The sequence below is a fragment of the Hoplias malabaricus genome, chromosome 18 (genome assembly GCF_029633855.1).
Source record: "Hoplias malabaricus isolate fHopMal1 chromosome 18, fHopMal1.hap1, whole genome shotgun sequence".
Taxonomy (NCBI): domain Eukaryota; kingdom Metazoa; phylum Chordata; class Actinopteri; order Characiformes; family Erythrinidae; genus Hoplias; species Hoplias malabaricus.
Window position 1 is genome coordinate 22,984,021 of NC_089817.1, and position 22,129 is coordinate 23,006,149.

The window sequence follows — 22,129 nt, forward strand, 5'->3', positions numbered from 1 at the left end:
TTGCACTAGATCCTTGTAAACATCTAGAATGTCTCGTGTCATTTTACAAGAGTAGCAATGGCAACAGACTCTATTGCACAATCATTGTCTTCTAGCTAGTCACCATGTCATGTATTTCTCTTCAAGATGTCAGTTTCACCCAAAGGGCTTTCCACCGCTTATTTAAGGTCTTGTAGTTATGCTTTGTCTCTTACGGGGTTTATGTCTAGTTTTGACTATGGGACAATTGTATAATTTTTTTAAATAAATAAATATTTTATGTTTTCCTATCATCTATTTATTTAGTAGTCTGCAAAGCTCAATTACCCCTTTGCTTTAGTTCAAGTCAATGTTATCACAAAGCTGTTATTAAAGAAAAGCTGTTAAAGTGAAATAAACTAACGTAAGTCAAAGAAGCTGCCAGTGGTTTTAGACCACAGGTTCCCAATGTTTAAAATAATTGAATTGGGTAAATGGATTGTCAAAACCATAAAAGAACATGTCTTGCACTCAATGCCCATGAAAAACTGAAAGAAAGTCTCCTGGAAGTCATATAAGCTTGTTGTTAGAACAAAATAAATATGGATAAATATTTGATCTGTTATTTAAGGTGTTAATTTCAGACTTCTGTTAAGTACTCTTTTAAAAATATATAATTTTATGCTAAAGTATTTGTCTTTAATTGCTGTTTTGACTATAAATTAAAAATGAAAGTTAGACCTGATTTTGCACAGTAGTACATGTGCTGCAGTCAACTGGCAGTATTATTTTTAGAAACAATACCCTAATTTAATTCAAGGAGCTCCTTAAGACTTATAGTACAGAGAAAGCCTGCACACACAAACACAGTGCACAGTTCAATTGTCCATTGTTTGCAGTGCTAAGTGTTGTGTGTGTGTGCACTCTATGACCTTACATTATATTTGAGACTTGCCCTGAAATGGAATAGAAATTTAATATCGTCATTATCAGTATTGTTAAAATGTGCTGAACATTTCTAAAAGTGTTAAAGCATTTTCCCACATTTTGTATTGAATAACATTTAACAGCACTTTGTATACTTTATTTAAATATGGTTTAAACAAAAATAGACCTAAATCAACAATAATCTCTGCTGTTTTTTTCTGTTTGCCTCACGTTGAGCTGTAAAAACATGTGAACAGGTAATATGTAACCATAAATTTATAAACCTCAGTTTTACTCTTTTTGTGGAAGTTTACTAAAAGAGAAAGCTGAGGTCCTTTTTTTTAAGAGGCATGTTTATTTCAAATCGCTCCCTGAGCACAAAGGACACTGCTTGAAGGATTTAAGATGGAATTTAATGTTAAAGCTGGCGGCAGAATGTTTAAGGTAGAAACAGCCTCAGAACTTCACCTCTTTAAATTGAGAATAGTGGGGAAGCAATCATTATTGTATCTACATTTATGCTGGAATGTACCACGATACGATTCATGGTGGGAAGGCCAGTGAGTTTGTAATTCTGGCTGGAATGAGTTTCTTTTTTGCCTTAGGCTAGGCTTGTTTGTTAAAAGTGAAATGGAATGACTAAACCAGCCCTTTTCTACATCCACGCATGTGTTTACAAGAGCATAAACAGTTAGGCCATTACCACCACATCAGGTGCTGTGTCTGGGAGGTTTTACCTAACTTTGGTTAACTTATGTGAGGTTTTTAACTGTGGTAGTAACAGTAAAATGGTGTCACTAACCTGCAGGAAGTTTTACACTGAAACCAATAACCTTTTCATGTCTTCTTGTGACAGGAGTAATTTGTTCAATGTTATAGAACATCAGAGGCAAATTTGATGCAAATTTTAAGACATCATTGTTTTTTTTTTTTTATTTGTTTTTTTTTTTGGTCACTCTGTTAAAAGCACATATGATGACAGGTATATATGGGGCTTGCCGTGGTAGATTTATACCATTATTATTCAGTGCTGCACTCTCACTACTTGTTTTTGATGCATAATACACAGTTTGACCTTTTGCTCTCCAGTGCTACAGAATAAATGGCAGCCCACTGCATGTTCCTGTCAACAGCTTCTGATTCTGCAGAGCTTGGCTGCCACTCAGCAATGCAGCATGTGCCTGTTTCTTGACGCCTGTTAGACTGATTCATCGCATGTAGTCATACTTAAGAGTGGTGGGACATCTCACCAGCCAGGCCACAATGAGCAACAGCAGACCGCAACAGAAGCTCTGGCACAGAGCGTTTGTTCACTAATATTTCATATGATTTAAAAGGAGAAAAAAGAAACAGCCCCCACCCTTAGTTTGGGCAGTGTGAGATGGTCTGGAGACATGAGAAATGGTCACAATCTCGTTTTCGTTGTGTTCTTTTCTCTCACACTCACACATTCTCACACTTTTGCAGCTAGCACTAAGAGATTGATATTGAAACCATGCAAGGGGAAGTGTGTGTGTGTGAGGCTGAGTAAAACAGAGCGGGAGGGATTGTGTGGGCAGGAGTGATGAAAATCAGGCCTAAAATAAACTGACACTGTTCACTGAGAATGCCTTATGTGTATGTGCACGTTTGCGTTTCGAGTTGTGTCCTCTTTTCTGACGATGTGAGTGCACTATCAACAATCATCCTCAAGGTATTAAGCAATAATGTCTTAATCTTCTGCATAGACACCATGTTTTCCCCTCATAAAGAATAGTGAACATTTCCCTCTCGAAAGCCAGCAGGCTACAGGGTAATTTAGTTCCTTGTTATGCGCATGTTCTCACTGAGTGCGTAGGCGGAGGTTTGTGTCTGTGTGTGCGCACACTGGCCTGTGGTACACTCTTGCTTTCTTAGGTTGCAGGGGGTTCTCTCAAAAACTTGCATTCTTGAATTGATTGCTTGTAGTCTAGATAGTTAAGTGACAGAACTTGCTTCGTTAAGGAAGGGGCACAGAAGTGATTGAGTATAAGGAATGGGCAGTATAATATTCTGTTTGGGATTGTGGTAAAGAATGTGTGTTGTTGTTGTTTTTTTTTTTTTTTTTTTTTTTTTTTTTTTTTTTTTAAATCAATCATTAAATAATAAAAAAAAAAAAATTATTTTAGTTCATTATAGAGACATCCAATACATATTAACAGCAGTCTGACTGGGTGTGTGTGCCTGTTTTTTATTCTTTTATTGTAGTTGTGCTAAAACATGTTCTCATAAATATTATGCATAATTAGTACTGTAAAATAGTTTTCGGCTGTTGGGTTATTTTCCAGTGATAATCACAGTAAACCGATATTCACTATTACAATTTATTTTTGCATGCATTTGCCTTTATAGATTTTGCTCACCAATTTACCACAATGTTAATTCAAACAGCGCTCTGCAATTTCCTCTATCAAGTTCACTACATAAAGAAAATCTCTTACATTATATAAAATACTGAAATTATTTGTGAAATGCTTAACTCGCGTATTACTGTAAACAAAACACGCATAGCTGAAATAGAAAATGCCAAATAGAAAAAAAATGCTAGTCAGAGAACGGCCTGGGCGTGGTATTAGTATTCAGGTGCACACCCATTTGTATGGAAATCCAAAAGAGTGTGTGTGTGTATGTGTATATACCGTATATCTATATACAAAATTATTAAAAGTTGATGAATACAAAAATACTGGCCAACCAATTTCATTATTGCTTAGTGGGTCTATGGTTTACCATAGTAACACAGATGAATATTTTGTCTGTTCATTGTCATCCTGGGCATGTGTGGCTCTTTTGGCATGCTACAAAAGTCCTAAAACAGTAGGTATAAACAGACGGAGTTCACAAGATCTGCTTCCCCCTCTAAATATTCAAGTTTACTCACTTGAAATATGGATTGTTTATCTTTTTTACATCGACTCATCTCAATGGCACGAGGGAGAAGAGGTGTAGTGCTAACAGCTACGCACTCTGTTCTTCTAATGCTTTTCTCTCAATTTTCAAACCAGCTGCTGCTTTAAAATCTGAAGGCTAAATGCTGAAAATGGCCACAATTAGCAGAGTTTACAGAAAGGAATACAGTCTTTCTGGGCTTGTTTTAATCGCAAAAGACGATCAGATATTCTCTCATTATAAAGCACTATGTTTATGTACACTGCCCACTTGCCTCATCTCTCAAATGAAGGCTTTGGGGAAATCAATTCAAACTGGCCTATTCTTTGACTCAGGACCTGTTCTACTGAGTCCTACTTATGTCTCTGGCATCTCAACACCATTTGAGCGCCTCTTCTCTATAGCAGGGGATACAGCTTCAATGAGAGCCAGCCTTTGTCCCGAACATGTGACATGTTAATGTTTTTTTTTCCTGTAAAAAAAAATTGCTGCATAAATAGGAAGAGGTGGAAGGCATTTTGTCTTGTATACGATTGTGGGGAAACGCAGTTGGTTACGTTCAGAAGCCCCACGTCTTTTAAGATAGAACGGTGTGTTTGAGGGGAAAATGTTTCAAAATTTCAAAAGCATTGTCATGATCAAATATTATTTCCATTGCTCAGAGAATTTAGGTTTTTTATATCAGGCTTGTGATTAGGTAGGGACTTCTTAAATAAGCATTAGTCATTAGGACCACACTTTTCCTGTCTGAGGATTATATTTCCTCATTTATTCAGTACTTCAGTTTAAAGCTTTACAGAGTTTATTAAAGTAACAACGATTTAACCTGTTACAATTTTAGCCAGTTTTCAGAAGAAATGGTCAGCTTCTCAGTTGAATGAAAACTTATTTGCTTGATCAGTCAGTACACTCTGCGTGATCCATTCAAGCAGAAATAACAGTATATTTAAAACATTTGGAGCAGTTTAAACAGTGGTCTAGCATATCTTAGGTCTGGAACAACCACTTTTTAAAGCATGTTTTCTATATGGTAGCCACAAGTCTATAAATCCAAGGAAAACCAGAGGATGAGAATACATGAAAATGAATGAAAGATTGGTCACTTTAACAAGTATTTCAACTTCACAGATCCCTTTATCAAATATGATACTTTAGCTAAGCAAAACAGATCTTCTAAAGATTTGCTCAAAGAACATGTGTGGCATTTTCTTATTAAGGATATAAGGCTTTATGCCACTGATTTGTTATTCAGAGCACAGGTCAAGTAGTTTGTTCAACCAAGTTGAAATGTTTCATAAATATTGTTTCTCTATATATATACAATTTAAGCTTTAAAAATACCACTTTCAAGAATCGTTGATAAAAATAGGAGTTTGGAGATGGGTCAGAAATAAGAGGTCAATGAAGGATCTAAATTAAGTTTTTTTTGTTTTGTTTTTTCCTTATGTATTTTTAAAGATGGCAGACACTGCATTTTCTAAATGGGAAGGCACTTGCGCATAAACTGCTGCTTAAAATAGCTACAACCTCAGGTCCAATGGCCTTAAAAATGGATGTTATTTGTATAGATGTGTTTGTTTTTACTAGCTGTTTATTTAGATCTGACCTGCTGTTATAAATTTTGCTAATTTTAATATTAAATAATTTATTTATTATGTTTGTTGGCCATTACAAAGTGGGTATGCTAAAGAATCGCAAATGAGAATTGTGATATCAGTCCTAGGAGAAAAATATTTATATTATATATATTATATATATAATATAATAATTATTATATATATATATTTATAATAATAATTTGCTTTTAATCTACAATGGTGCAGCCCAAGAGCATGCAATACCAATTACAACAATGCCCTTGAGGGCTGTGATTGGTCAGTGCTTATGTTTCAGTGTGGCATGGTTCCTGTACATTGTTGATGGAAATGTAATGAAGAAAATTAGCAAGAGACTTCATATGAGGAAATGCTCTACTTGTCCTGTACAGTGTGCATTTTATCCCTGTGGACTGTGGAGACATAGGGTTGGGCCATACGTTCACAAACTTTAAGATGTAAATCCGTCAAGTAAATAAATATCATATATAATATTTGTTCATGATTGGTCCTGTATCATCCTGGATCTAAATAGAAGCAAATGTTAGAGGTTTGTCAGTTTTTACAGTCTCTTGAATATGTATCTAATTTTATCTAATCTAGAGCTCAGATAATTTGACGATGTCCAAGTATGTTTAAAGTTTCTTTTAATATGGTGCCTTAACTTTTCATAGTGTCAGTGCCCTCGTTGCCGTTTCCCCAGGGAGCCTCTCTTCATTTTTGTGTTTTCCTCATCTCTTGAAATGTCAGTGTGTGTTGACTGGTGTTTAGATTGGGAAAAGATCATTTTGAAAGTTTATTTTTAATTAATAGATTGAGATTTGATGTGGTTAACTGTTGTGAAAATGTGTACTGAAACTAGATACAGGGTTTAAAAATAACATTTTGTATTGCTTTTAAAATGTAAAACATAACCAGCTCCCATTGTACATCCCTTTCAACACACACCCACATACATCCAAGCTGGTTTGGTGTGCCTGAAATATGATCCTCACTGTAAACAACAGACAGCTCTATGTACAGTACAGTAGTGTCCCGGAAGTGGAGAAAACTAAAACTGGGATAGGCCTCAGCCTGAGAGGATAAGTTTCAGAAAGATAACAGAGAAGGGGAAAATGGGAGCAAGGAAGATATGGTGTCAAGTTTTTTTTATATATTTGATTGTTTTGTGTTTGTTTTTTGTTTTTTTGTGGGCGTGGGGTTTGTTTGTTTGGTTTTCTGCTTATAAATATAACCCTGCGCTGTAAAAATGTTCTAAATCAAGAACATAGTGCTAAGACACGCAACATGACCATAAGGCAGTATTATACAAAGAACATATTGGACGCATCTCTATTACTTAATTTCAAATGGGTTGTATCAGTTGAATCTTTAGGTTTTTATTAAATCGTATTTACCTTGTTTTGTTTCATAATGGGATAGATTAAAATGTTTTTTTACCTGAACTGCCATTTCCTTTTGAGATAATGATCAATGAAAACAATGTCTACTTGAAGAGCAGAGCTGCTATACCTTTGTATTAAAATGTAGTTGTTAAATATTCATCAGACTGACTTTGACTTTTAGCAGTCTTTGCTGCATACCAAACAGTATGATATATTACCGATACCTGAGCTTTATTGATCCGACTGTAGTATATGTGCTACCTTAGCAAGCATACCTGCCATATCGGAGTTGTTACTTGATTTTATTCTGATATCTAAACAAGACCAGGCAAATCCGTTTCTTGCCAGCCCACCATAGTCAGCAAAGCATTTCACATATAAGCAGCACTGATGTCTAAGTAATGGGGAGGTAGTCTTACATGTGGATAGTAATGCATCCTTAAAAGTCCTAGATATTACTTTAGACGTATGGGTAATGTCCTATTTAAACAATGGCATTGTGTATTATCTTTTATCATATAAAATACATTAAAATATATATTAAATATGTATAATGTCATATATTTATAATAAATGAAAATAATGTATGTGTATTTTATTTCATGTCACGTTCATGTTTACATGGGCCTGCATAATGAAGCACAGGATGCTTTTCAGAATCTGAAAATATAGATCATATATTTATTTTAACAGAGGATTAGAGGATATGATCATTTGAAGAGGCAGTTCAAATGTTGTGCACCATTGTATGACGTTCATAGTTGTGCTTTGTTTTTGGAAAACTGTGCTAATCATAGTTTGTCCATAATAGACACCATTTTCTAAATAAATTGCTTGTAAATATCCTAGGTTCCAGTGCACCTCTGTCCAAATGTCAGTGGTCAACTTGGTCAACAGTGGTTATGTCTTCTGACCTGAGGCTGTAAAAAGAGAGGCGTAGCTGTCAACTGATCACCATCTGGTCCTGATTTGGATCAGATGGTGGGGAAAATTGCCAGACAGACCTGGTTGGCTCAAACGTATAGTGAGGGTTTGCTGGGAAATCTGGCAGAAGAATCTGGTCCAGTATGATTTCAGCTCTCACCTCTGAGAGAAATTTTCACACTTTCTGGAGGAGGTAGGAGACTGAATGGACCCTGTTCAAGACCACCATTGTGGGTGGGAGGGGCTACATTTAGCTGTGGCAAAAAATGGTTGGTGCCTGTTATGGCAGCATCCCAATAATAGGGTGTTGGACGCCAGTCCACCCTATTTGGGTGAATATTTAATTAAAATATATTAAACATAAAAAAGTGAATTAATACAAAAATTAAACAGGGCATGGGATGGCCATGATAAACATTCTTGGGCGTAATCTGTTGTAAGATTGTAGCATATTGCAGTTTCACGCCTGCAATTTTTAGTTCGGTTAAATCGAACTCACCCATGGTGCGATTCGTTTGGGCAGGTGTGAAAAAAGTAATCGGCTTCGAACATGAACAAAGACAACCTCACTGAGACCCTTGAGAGGAGGTGGTCTCGGTCCGGTCACAAAATCTGGTGTGGTTCATTTTTGGTAAAAAAAGTGATCTGACACAACACTAAGGTGTACGCCACAGATCGGTGCTAAATAGTATTCGTAGCCAGGGTGTGCTTTGCTGCATATTGGACACAGTAGGCAGGTAAACAGAGAACAGGTTAAAGTTTAGCCTCTAATCGGAGTAATTAATCAGAAACGCACTAGGCCAGAACACAGGACCTTCTTCCTGTGTTTACATTCTTGCTCCAGTCTCAGTCAGGTTTACAGTGACACATTTTGGTGCGCTTGGATTTTTCAGTGTGTGAAAACAAACCAAGCCAAGGGGAAACGCTCCGAGATTACGAGCTTTTTAACTGATTTGCACCAGAACAAACGAACTACAGGTGTGAAAACACCCTAAATCTAGTCCAATATTAGGGTTGCCTTGCAAAGGTTGTTAAACCCATGTCATTACATCCTTTTATTTAATGACCTTTAGTGTGTAGTGCATAAAGAAATCATTCGTTTGAGGCAGAGGCTGTGATGCCAACTAAATGTTAAAGGTAATCACTATAAGGCATAAATAGCTGTAAATCTTTACAAATGCATCATAAGATGAAATAAATTTAAGAATTATTTTTACTCATGATGGCACCTATTTAGCGCTGCAATGTGAATTGGGGTCCATTCAGTAAATCAGTTTAGCAGCTATTATTTGAACAAAATTTTAATTTTAAAGTATCATCGTTGCTGAATGTGCAATCAGTGAACCAGTCAGACACCTCTGTTTTCTTATTTGGGGGTGGGGTTGGTGGGTGGGGGGAGAAACAAAAATATAGATAAGCAAAAAATTAAAAAATCTCTTCAATACTTCTAGCAAGGTCAATTCTACAATATAAACAATACACTGTGAAACAATGACATGTATTTGCAACATTTAAAATGTTATTCTGGTCAGCCTTAGCCTGCAGAAAATTGAAGAATATATGTTTCTTATATAGAATAAGTGTTTAATTCACTTGGCTTTATAATATGTGCATTTCAGATGGACACAATAGATAAAGGTGGATAAAATGTATGTAGATTAGGGATAAAATAAAAATGAGACATGGTTTTTCGGATTATGTAGTTTTGTATACGTGTGTGTATGTAGGTGTCTTTATCCCCTGTGAGATTATTCCCCAGTGATCCAATTAGTGCTCAAGTTACCTATTTTAACTGTAGTAATCTGCTTGTACTAATACTGCAGGTAGCAAGCAATAGAAATGGAAGCTGTCCTCTTCCCTTTCATCTTTTTGTTGCATAGGACCTGTTACACTAACCATTCAGTCCAAACCCCACCAATTTTTTAAGCCACCTCCTCCCCCTCCTTTGATGGTTGATGCCCATAAGCTGCATCATTTAAAGCTCTGTTAACACCACATACTCTTCTATCTTTGCTTGACCCCTTGACATATTAATTTATAAGGAAAATATAGGCTCTGTTTGAAATATGCCAGTTCAGCAGTGATCGTTCTAGCAGTAGCTGTTGCATTTCCCTTTTCTCTACAGTCCTGCCAAGTGGGGCTCATTATTGTTGCTATGGGAACAATAAGGCTCATCTTTTCTAGCTGTTTTGGTCTTTTTTTTATTTATTTTTTTTTTATAAAAAAAACCCTCCCCCTCCCCTCTTCCTTTCCTTCTCGCAAGCAAAGCACCAGATCACTGTTACACGTACACTGAGCTTCTATAAGAGCTTGTGACTTCTGCAAATGTTACACTCAAGAGCAAACAGTTGGCAATTGGGCTGGAGTGCCATTAATGCTCTGTGGTCAGGGCTTTGAGGAAGAGAAGGGACCGGCCTTCAGCAGGAACTGGTGAAGTGAAAGGTCAAAGCAGCTGTCTGATGAAGGATTTGCTGAAATAGATGAGTAGTCTCTCTCTTCTGATTTAAGGCTAATCCTCTTAAGTGTCTAATCTGTGGCCCACAGGTTTGGGTGCTCATTGTCGACCTCCTCCATTGATTTACAGCATTTGTCAGTTGTCCTGTGCCCTTAACCTCACACTGAATAAGAGGGTGGAGTACACAAAGTTAAAATGTCATGCCATTACATAACATTATGTAAAAGACTTTTCCAAAGATTTCCACAGACCAGTGGGATTGTACTTAGTTATCAGAAATTTGTTTTTGGAAATTCAATAAAGGCTGCAGTTAGCGTAGTTTCGGGTGGATTCAGGCATACCAAATCCTTATTTTTATTATTTATTTATTTTTCATTTCCAACTTTGTGGAACTTGGAACTACTTCTAATATTTAATTGAGAAACCCATAATAACATTGATGTTATATTGTTTGGAAGCTATAGGTTGACTTAACCTTGGTGTATATTGTTTATTGTTCTTTAGCTTTTAGTAATAATGTTAAATTGACAGGACCAGTTCCTCTGTTTCCAGAGGAAACATTGTGCATTGTGCAATTGGAAGTCACAAGGGTGCAGTTTATTGTCTGAGCAATTCATTGTTAACCATTGTTCTCAGTTTTTTTGTTTGATTTTGGATGATGGATGCTATAGATGTACTGCCAATCTGTACACCAATGCTAATTTAGTGTAATGTTATTTGTCAAAGGTAAAGTGCAATATATTGCATGACATTTTATGCTTTTAAGGATTGTGCAGCACGAAAGTGGTTCATCTATGTGTTCTTTCTAGGGACAATTTTAAACCTGAAATATTTGACTACTGTGGTTTTGTCTTTTTTTTTTAGGGTTCCTCCTGTTTAAAGATTATTGTATGAATGAGATTGATGAGGCAGTTCCACAGCTGAAGTTTTATGAAGAGGTAAGTCTTTCATCCTATTTTAAAAAAATGAGTGCTTTGCCTGCTCTTTATTTTAATCAGAAATCTAGCTTTGTTCATACCACCGTACTAGATTTAAACATATTCCTGCAATATGCGTACAGTAATGCCCCACTTGGAGATGAGGAGGGTTGTGAATTAAACCTTGCGGGTGAGGTTTAATTGTAACATCGTAGCTTGCAGAGCATTCAGAGCAAGTTTTAATCACACCATGATAGCTTGTGAATTGTACATAGAGAGGTTTAATTGCATTGTGATAGCTTACGGTGTGGGAACAGCAAGGTTTTATTGCACAGGAGTAGCTTGCACAGGGGTCATTTTGAGTTTTAATTTTTAAAAAAGCGTGGGCAGTCCTGTCTGTGTGTTGTTATTAAGGTCTTAAGGGGTATCCCTTTACTGCAGTTTACCAAACTTGGAAAAGAAGTTTGTTACATTATCACTTTAATATAGTTCTCATTTTTAAAAGGATCCCCAGCTTGTAACACATGTAAGCCTCAATATGATGGAATTACTTTAAATGATTAAGGCAAGTTGTTACAAACCAAAGAAAATGAACAGTTTATTTATTTGATAAATAACACCTTTATCTGATATATTGACGTACCCATTATTTCAAACATACAGAGGCTCTTTTGGGTAGATGATGTCTTTTATAGCACTGAACTTGGAAGCCATCATTTTAAGAAAATCATGCCATATTGTGTTGCTGTTATATACACAGGAAAGATATTAGGATTAGGTTGATATTAGGATTCACATCTTCCCCCCGAGACAAATAAGGGATGGGAAAAAATTTTGGAAAGACACATGTGGAGAGAACAGTTTCATAAAATCCCACAACTTAGCTCTCATCATTTCACTCCAGGTGCTTTTAATTCATTCAGTAGACTACAGCTGATGAGAGACTGGACTAATGTTGCTGGTTTTAAGTGTAGACTAAAACATTCATTCATTTCATTCATTGTCTGTAACCGCTTATCCAATTCAGGGTCGCGGTGGGTCCGTAATCTCTGGGTGCAAGGCAGGAACACACCCTGGAGGGGGCGCCAGTCCTTCACAGGGTGACACATACACTCACACTTACGGACGCTTTTGAGTCACCAATCCACCTACCAAAGTGTTGTGTGTGTGTGTGTGTTTTTTTTTTTTTTTGTTTTTTTTTTGGACTGTGAGAGGTAACCGGAGCACCCGGAGGAAACCCATGTGGCCACGGGGAGAACACAGAGTCACCCGGAGCTGGACTTGAACCCACAAGCTCCAGGTCCCTGGAGCTGTGTGACTGCGACACCACCATGCCACCCAAAACATAGTGCTGTGCCCACAAATTTCCCACATAAGAATTTCTAAAGCCCCATAATACATAGTGAGAACAACATTAAGGAACAGGAACATACTCTTCTTTCTTTCACGGTGTTCAACCAGCAAAGTTTACCATTAGATTCTTCTGCCTCGTTAGCGGACCCTAAAAGTGAAAGTACAGCCTTAGCGGTCATGGAAGAATCTGACGGGTCAACTCCGTACAGTTCAGCAGTTTGTAAGTGTACTTTGTGTCTTCATTACACAGGCACACAGTTTCCACATCAACAGCAGCCGTTTCACCCCATTCTCGTCTCCACGGCCGTCTGTTCATCATTATTTTGACTCTGGTGTGAGTGATTGTCAGTGGTTTCATGAATGCTGCGTTCTGGCTCAAACTGAAAAAGCTGAACAGTAGTCTGTATTTTTCAGAGCGAAGCTTTGCTATCACTGCAATCATTTGATGTCACTATCCAGTGTGCATCTCAGCAGCAACAACAATGGTTACCTATGTGTAGTGGGAGTTTCATTAAAAAAGAAAAATGTCTTTATAATTTACAGCAATTCCATCTTATAAAGGCTTACATGTTTTACCAGCCAGGATTCCTTTTAAATACGTGTAGCTTTTTTTCAGTACCACCGTATAGTGTTTTGACATTATCCAGGCCAACCCTACTAGCTTCTATAACCTCCAACCAGAACTCAGTGGTTTTAGAGAGAGCCTGAAGCTTACTAGCGTGTAATGTTTATCCCCCAATGGGTTGTCAACTGTGTGTCAGCTTAAAGAGCATGTGATTGTATTTCAGATTACTGCAATCTCATTTTGTCTTTTCAGATTAAAGAGTACGAGAAGCTGGATTCAGAAGAAGAGAGGCTTAGTCGAAGCCGGCAGATTTATGATGGCTACATAATGAAGGAGCTCCTATCATGTTCACATGTAAGAACACAGCATCACTCTCAAAAGCACACTCATTATTCAGTATTAAAGTATTCAGGAATAAATCAGCACTCATGTTTGTGCATATGACGAGGCTTTTTTTTTTCTTCTACTTCTTCTTCTTGAAGTGCTTTGCTGAGACATGAGTTGAAACTAACAAGGAATTCTTGTCCACTTCATCAGCAAAGGCACCATTTTAAATGTGGTCCTTTTCTGGGTTTATTGTCATCTGCCCCATTAGTGACCTTACTTTGACTTCCCTGCTCCTTGTAAAAGGGTTTTTAAAAGGGAGGCTGAATGAACCAACACAACGGTGCACAGGGCTCTCAAGTCACACAGATTACATCACTGTTTTGTCAGGTGTTTGGATTACAGTACAACATAGCAGTTAAGATGAGGAAAGCTGCAGAAATCAGTGTAGATGCTTAATGTTTACACAAAAGAAATGGCCTCTATCCCAGGTTTATGACTCACAGTTTACCATTGTGTGTGTCTTGTAGCCCTTCTCTAAGAAAGCAGTGGATCATGTCCAGTCTCACTTGGCAAAGAAACAGGTGCCTCCAACCCTATTTCAGGTACGAGCAAAATAATGAATACTTATTTGCATTGAAGCCAAGGTTTTAAACCAACTGCATGGCAGGACTGTTTTGATTATGGACGAAGAGCATGATCGGTGCTTCAACTGTAGGGATTAATGATGTCTGGTTGTGTTCTATGTTACGAATACACTAAATTGAACTTGATTTGGTAGATGTATTTAATGCTAATTTGATGTTTGTGCATTTTCATTTATATTTCATTTATATATATATATATATATATATATATATATATATATATATATATAATCCTATGCTGAAAAATGTATTTTTTTTTTTGTTATTCCATGATGTAAATGTCTCTGTATTCTTGAAATCATGGGTAATGCAGAATGCAGACACTCAAAATTTGTTTGTTTATTTGTTTATTTATGTTTGTTTGACGTGCACCTATCCAGAGCCCCAGCTATGCCTCGTGCAGGTCTGTAGAGCTGTGTGGCAAGTGAACACTGATTGGCTGTTTGGTAATGCACCCAAATAAGCAGAATGAGCACAAAAACAACATGGAGCAATTTGAGCATCAGTAGAAGTAGATAGTAGAAATAATATAGCTGCAGGTGATCCAAATTAAAGAGTAAAAAAATTAAACCTTTCTTAAATTTTTCCAGTATTTTCCAGCTTCAGTTTGAGGCTTTCTTCTTTGTTGTATGTTTTTGTACATTCTGGGTTGGATGACCTCATTGTGCACCTGTTAACGTTATGTTAAAGTTTGTCGACTAAAATCTTTTGCAGACTTTTTTTGTGACACCTGTAACACGTACATGTACATGGGTCTTAGCCGCAGGTGAAACCATTCTTAAACCTTCTTAATCCTCATTTCGAATGTGAAAATCTAGGAATAAGCACAACCCACCAGTTTTCCTCACTGCTAATCTTATAAAGGGGCGTCTCACTTCCCCAGTTTTAGTCTTCTAGCACCTTGACATTTCCAGAGTTAGATGAATGTGAAATTAACACCAACACTATCTGTTAGCTATGTTAACAGTTAATCACAAAGCCAAAGCATTTTAAATATGTAAACTCAAGCGCAGAATTGCTCTGTAGCTGTGATCTTCTTATTAACATATGTTAACATTTTAGACTATGATTGGTTCAAGGTTTGTGATCATGCTCTCCACTTTTTAAATTTTTTTATTTATTTTTCTGAATTCCCAGGAAAGAATAATTTCAGTGGAAATAAACCTATAACTGATACAAATATCATTTTATTCAGTTATATCCAATGCCAGAGAAGTTAGCTATGTTTAAAAATCCAAATAAAAAAAAATAATAATTGTAACATTTTTCAAACAATATAGTATTTATTTATTATTTTTGAGTGGTTAATTTTTGCAGTGTTTTTTGAACAGAATTCAAAACTCATTTTCTGTACTCAGGTGTTTGAAATTCATATTTTATCATAATATAGGACCAACTCCTATGATTTGCATTCTTTTTCATTCCTTAGCCATACATTGTGGAAATCTGTGACAGCCTTCGTGGGAAAATCTTTCAGAAGTTTATAGAAAGGTGCGACTGTGTGATTTGCACTGCATGCTCTTCCTACCTTTTCTCTTGTTTATCTACCTATTGTGAAACCTAGATTTTCCTGTTGGCTAATCACTAGTCTGTTTAACATTCCAACCTGTTTTTCTTCCATACAGTGACAAGTTCACTCGTTTCTGCCAGTGGAAAAATGTAGAGCTTAATATTCACGTGAGTTTTGTCTGTGCAACAAATATTGTAAAACATACTACATTTTTAAAATTCATTTCAATTTAGTCATATTATAATTCAGTTTATAACTTGATTTAATACAGGCCCTGATGTTCAGACCTGTCACAGTGCTGCTCATTATTGGCAGTGCATTTTGAACTAAGATATTATTAGCCCCTGTTTGTAACTTGTATTTACATATCCTTTCTGTTTTTTTTTGCTAGTTAACAATGAATGATTTCAGCGTTCATCGGATCATTGGTAGAGGGGGATTTGGAGAAGTGTATGGCTGCAGGAAGGCAGACACAGGGAAAATGTAAGTACGCTAAATGAACATTGAATTGGAAAAGACATTTAAAGAGACCTAATACCTTTATGAAAAGTAGATTTTCTTACTAGGTGCACTGGTTTTTGTCTGTCAGGTATGCCATGAAGTGTTTGGATAAGAAGCGGATTAAGATGAAACAGGGTGAGACCCTGGCACTCAATGAGAGAATCATGCTGTCGCTGGTCAGCACAGGGGTAAGTGACATGTTTACAAAGATAATCATCTGAAGTGGGGCTTCCTTTTCAACTTTTTCAGACTTTTTTCGAGTATGTTATATGGGTTCAGATGATTTCTACATCTTTGCTATCACATGAAAAGTCGACTGCTGCATTTTTTGAGCAGTTTAGCATTGCGCAATATTTTCAGAGGAGTTTTCAGAGGAGAATGAGAAACACTTGCTTTATTGCTTTGGCAGGACAAATTTAGGTAAGAAATCTTGTTTTTTTAGGATGTTAAACTAAATATTGTAAATTAACCAGTTAATGTTACCACATTTTCACCACATACCCCATAATTTCCACATGGAGCTAATTATGACTTTGAGAAGAGTTAGGCCTCATGATATAAACACAGAGGATCATGGTGATTTACCAAAGCATTTTTTTTTGTAAAAGCTAGCTTTTGTTAACCCTGTCACTATAGGCAGTTTTTTTTAATCGATATATATTGTTCCAGAAATTATTGCGATAAAATATATTGCTGTCATTTTAATACCGTTTTGTGCCACTGATATCATGATAATATAAGAGCATAACACTGCAGTTATACCTCTTTAAAGAGCAATGCAGTTTTAGCAAGGACATATTTACTTAGAATATTCAGACACTGGAATTAGAATATAATGAATCCTTAAATATCTTAAATAAATAAAGATAAATAAAATATTTATATAAATAAAATTACTATTTTTAAACAAATGATAGCTTTCATAACAGCTCCAAAAAAACAGACAAAAAACAGAGTGAGTTGCTAAAATACTTAAGATATTCATTCTCATTTGAACAAACACAACAGTTAACACAATGGGTGATCTTAAGGTCAGCAAAAGCTATTAAATGAATGTCCATATATTGTTCGATAAGTTCGATAATTAATTTATTGTGACAGAACATGCTATTATCACAATAATGAATAAATAAAGCCATACATTTTGTAGCTCTGTAGATTGCAAAGTGAACTTAGAAATGTTTGCTGAAATGCTTGTTGGTTGTAAAGTAGTAAGTATACCATAAAATGTGGCCCACATGTTGTTATAACTCATTATATTTAATAAAAATTATAAATAATTAATCTCATTATCTTATTCTTTTCTTTCTGTCACTCTTTCCAGGACTGTCCGTTTATTGTTTGTATGACATATGCCTTCCACACCCCTGATAAGCTGTGTTTCATCCTGGACTTGATGAATGGTAAGAGCTGCCCCATCACCCTCTCTGCTGCATGTCTGTCATGCCCAGTACTGCTCTGCTCCTCAGATCCCCCTAACCAGCACTTCCAGATAGGATTACAGCAGTAAAGGCACTAATCATAGGCAGCCGATATAACATCAGGAAGGCCTGTACACAGGGAATTTTTAGTCTTCACGTGTACATTCACGTTTGTTTTAATTAAGACTGCTTCTGTGACCCTTTGACTTGGGCTGCCTTTTTCATATCACTAGAATTACCTTTGCAATGATTGTGGATTAAGGTGCACAGTAATTGTTCTGAGGATATCCCTAGAACTGCTTTTGGCATGTTCAAAACCATTAACCTTTGCTCAGAATACTTGGAAGGCAGACATCCAATGCTGAAGTGTGCATTAATTCTATTTTTTAATTTAATTAATCACTAATTACTTCAAGAACTTTTGAGAGAAGATTTTACTGAAATCTCATCTGCATATGAACATAAAGAAATGGTGGCATTGTTGAGATGTAATTTTAATGATTTGTGTTTGATGTTCTCTGGAATTTGTATACTCACAAAGGACATGGCATACTGTTTGCATACAACACAAATTCATAATGTAATCACAGAAGATAAAAATAATGCAAAATGCGATATTCATTTCATTTCATTCATCTGTCATGTTGTTTTAGGTGGGGATCTGCACTATCATCTCTCCCAGCATGGAGTCTTCAGTGAGAAAGAAATGCGCTTCTATGCAGCAGAGATTATCTTGGGCTTGGAGCACATGCATAATCGATTTGTTGTCTACAGAGACCTCAAAGTAAGGGAAATTATCTTCACGTTGCTTGTGCTCAGAAATAATTCTGGCTCATAAACATTTGTCTTCGCTTGCCAAATGACTGACATGAAGACACTTTATATTGTTATCCAGTGTTCGGTTGTCAAGGACAGAAAAACTGATCAGAAAGTTGAACAAATTTGAATACTACTCACAGCATATATATTACAATGCCGAATTACATGGTGAAATTTAATCTGTACTTTGTGATGTGCATGCCAACATTCTGCTTAAATCCAAACTAAAAAAAAAAACATGCGCACATACATTTCTCTTCCTCTTTTCACTATTCATTTCAAGTGGGCCTCTGGAACAGTTTGCTCTCTTGGGGTCTGAAGGGTTAATGCAAACTCCATTTCCGCTAAAAAGCAGTACAAACAAGAATCTATTTGTTTAGTCTATTCAAAATTTATTCAACTGGGATAAAATGTACCAAAATATTTCTGAAATCTATGATTTCTGAAGGATTTTTGTCGTATTATTATTATTATTATTTTTTTTTAAACTATAAACTAATTTAGAATTTGAACAAAGCTGGGTCAGGGGCAAAATAAGAGTCAACATTTTCTAGAATATTCAAGTTACACCATTATGGAACAATTCTCTACAAACAGGTGAATATAAAACAAGCATCCATTAAAACCCAGTCTCTGCAAGCAAAGATACTTCGTTGCTCATCACATCAATAGTCGAAAAGTTGAAAAACAAAAATTTATATAGACGCAAAATTGCGAACTTCTGACATGTTATGAAGGTGCATCAGTGCCCATAGCAGGGGTGACTTATGTATCAATTACCTTTGATAGGAAGGTGTGTGTTAGGACTTTAGAAAAACTAAAGGGTTATCTGTGGTTATTTCATCAAGACAATAGCTTTATTTTACACATTGTACAACAGCGTGCCTTTGTAGACAGACTGTGTGCTTGACTGACCTACCTGCAGTCCAGATCTGTCACTTATGTCACTTAAAGAGCAGAATCAGACAATATTCTGTGTCATTAGACATTAGTGTTGAGCATTTGATGTCTTGAATTAAAGCAAGAATCCAAAATGCAACAGTTGGTATCCTCAGTTCTCAAATGATTAAAAAAAAGTGCAATTAAAAGAACAAGAGATGGAACACAATGGGAAATGTCTGTCCTATTTTAGAGCTCACATTTTTAAGAAATTGTATTTGTAAAAGAGAGTTGACATTTTAAATTAGGAAATTGATATAATATAAAAAATAATATTCAGGAATATCTAAATTTCCAAATTGTTTACTGGCCTACAGTGTATTGTTATTAAATACTTTTAACTTCTGTCACCGATATTAGAATTTAGTGCAGTTTTATTTTTCCCCTTAAACACTACCCGATGTATGAACTTTTTTTTTAGCACACATGTAGCAGCTTGAAGTCAGTAAATAGTTATCTCTTGTTTCTTGATGATATTTACTTCAATGCTGGTGCTGTCTACATCAGGCATGTCGCCAGTATGTAACTTTGAGGAACCTGGGCGGTGTTTAAGATATATCATGAGAACTGTCGTGTTTTCAGGTCGTGCTAAAGTCAGTGTTTTTCTGTTCTTCTTCAACTTGTGTCCTGGTTTTCTCCTATATCGTTTCATCTCTTTCATTTTTTTTTGTTTTCCCTTTTTCCTCCTAAGCCTGCCAACATCCTCTTAGATGAGCATGGCCATGTCCGCATCTCTGATTTGGGCTTGGCCTGCGATTTCTCCAAGAAGAAACCCCACGCCAGTGTGTGAGTGCCCTTACAATGCAATAAATTATTAAAGTCCAAACTCATTAATATTAAAACTATACTTTTTTTTAAATTAAAGAATGTTGCACATGGGGCTGGTTTGTCAGCCAGGGAATGCTTGCTTTCCTTTTGGTAGAGAATCTCCATTCAGAAAGCTTTGAAGTTAAGACCTGACTTAAGATCAGCCTTGGAAACTGACTCATGGTGGCACCGTTACAGTTCAGTTGTTCAGACACTTAAAATATTAGTTAGATCCTCTGAGTGTTGCTTTCAATCATTATTATAAATTTTTGTGAATATTACATTACATATTTTAATAAACGTTACCGAAATAGAACGGTGTGCAGTCAGATTCTTACTTGTCAGTCTTTGATTTTGTAATTTATCGGCTTTGAAACTACTTTACATTGCCCCGTTAAGTAGTGTGTGGGTGTTTTAATTGTGCAGTTTGAATTAATAGCACGGATAATGTGTTGACTTATGGGTGGTTGTTTTAGAGGTTGTGCTATATCTGTGTTTGATTTAACTTGCAGCTGTGGATGACTGGTTTGGTTGCTAGTTGACCCAGAGCACCTGTATGTTCAGGATGGGTGAAACAAATGGGTCAATTCTGTGACCAATACATAAAACCAAAGCCACGTTATGTGCACGTCCAATCTAGTATATTTAACATGTAGTCTTAACCACTTCAGGGTTTTGCAGATGAATGCGTGTGAACAAAACAAGGTTGACATGTGCATCAGCTGTTTGTTGATGATTTCATCTGCCACTAGGGGATATGAGGTGTAATGGTAAATTGAACCTGTTTCTGCTTTTGCAGGGGTACCCATGGCTACATGGCACCTGAGGTCCTTCAGAAGGGCACCGCATATGACAGCAGTGCTGACTGGTTCTCTCTAGGATGCATGCTGTTTAAACTTCTGCGAGGGTAAGGGCATCAACACCACCACTCTTTTCCCTACCATGGGTTGGGTACCACTCATGAATACCCTACCATGCCATAGCTCTTCTCTGTCAGTTTCTCTCTTGCTCTATGTATATCACTCTGTCTCCCACCTGTTTGATGTGGTGAGTAAAGTTTAAATGTCAGGGGTCTCGACCCAGGAGGTCAGCTCACAGACTTCACAGAGGAAAGCGAGGGGGTGAGGGGGTGGGGGGTGGGGGTCTGATTGACTAGCCAAAGCCGAGCCATGGTTGCTAGGATGGGAGGCAGGAGACTGAGTTGCATGCATTGGGGGAGGAGGCTGACGTGTCTCTTGTGCGAACACTTCAAAGCATGAGACCTGTGCCAGGGCAGAAAGGCAGCAACACGAGAAAGCATTTTTACTCCAGGAACTGCAGCACGTCCCGTTTTGTTTGTTTATTTATATTACAGTTTGAGGAGACCATGAATAAATGTATGGCACACTTTATTTACATTTTATTGCTGAAGCTGAATGACTTTAAGCAACTTATTTTGATTAACAACTGTTCTCCCTGAACTTGTATGCTTGGCCTGTAGTGAGGTAGCTTTGTGTTCAGAAACATGAACTTTGTCTTCTCCCCTCTGTTCTCAGGCACAGTCCATTCCGGCAGCACAAGACCAAAGATAAACACGAGATTGACCGCATGACGCTTACTATGGTAAGATACAGGGATTTTTGTTTTAATTTTTATTTACATGAGGGTGGAGAGTGTTGGTGTTCATGGTACGTAAAAGGGCATAAATGTGTGTGGCTGCTTGAACATCAATGAGTTCAATATCACATTGTTTTAAATTGAAAATTTGTAACACCGGACCTTTGATCTTTCTGTGGAAGAAAACTGAGAACATATCCTTCTAATATTTGCACATTTATACCTTTGTTTATTTCACAGCAGAAAGGGAAACAGCCAACTGAATTTGCATTTTCACTTTGCATTTTACGGTTTCGTTGTCACGGTCACTGTTTGTTGACCTGCGATGAACTGCAATGGACTTGACTTTTGAGTTAATGTCCTTTTTTGCCCTTTCCTGAGTCAGCCTCCCAGTTTGTTATAGGGCCCCTCGGTAACTGGACAAAAAAGACTAGCACTCGGCCAGATTTGCAAGCTGTGAAGCTGTCCCTCGGGAAGGATGCACAGGTGGATTGCAGCTGTCAACCAAGATTTCCTGCTGAATTGTCCTTTTAAATGTTTTTCCCTTAGCAGACAAAATAGGTCTTGTTAGGAAAACCC

At 36.7% G+C, this 22,129-nt stretch overlaps 1 protein-coding gene across 1 annotated transcript in view; it reads left to right on the top strand.

Annotated features, from left to right (window-relative positions):
* grk3 (G protein-coupled receptor kinase 3) overlaps window positions 1–22,129 on the top strand; it is a 59,028-nt gene that overhangs the window by 24,099 nt on the left and 12,800 nt on the right. Inside the window, exons 3-14 of the mRNA XM_066650152.1 lie at window positions 11,016–11,089; window positions 13,239–13,340; window positions 13,841–13,915; window positions 15,387–15,448; window positions 15,583–15,634; window positions 15,859–15,950; window positions 16,057–16,156; window positions 17,293–17,371; window positions 18,043–18,173; window positions 19,839–19,933; window positions 20,754–20,861; window positions 21,490–21,556. Of these exons, the coding sequence (XP_066506249.1) occupies window positions 11,016–11,089; window positions 13,239–13,340; window positions 13,841–13,915; window positions 15,387–15,448; window positions 15,583–15,634; window positions 15,859–15,950; window positions 16,057–16,156; window positions 17,293–17,371; window positions 18,043–18,173; window positions 19,839–19,933; window positions 20,754–20,861; window positions 21,490–21,556 (1,037 nt within the window). The remainder of the gene's footprint in view (window positions 1–11,015; window positions 11,090–13,238; window positions 13,341–13,840; window positions 13,916–15,386; window positions 15,449–15,582; window positions 15,635–15,858; window positions 15,951–16,056; window positions 16,157–17,292; window positions 17,372–18,042; window positions 18,174–19,838; window positions 19,934–20,753; window positions 20,862–21,489; window positions 21,557–22,129) is intronic.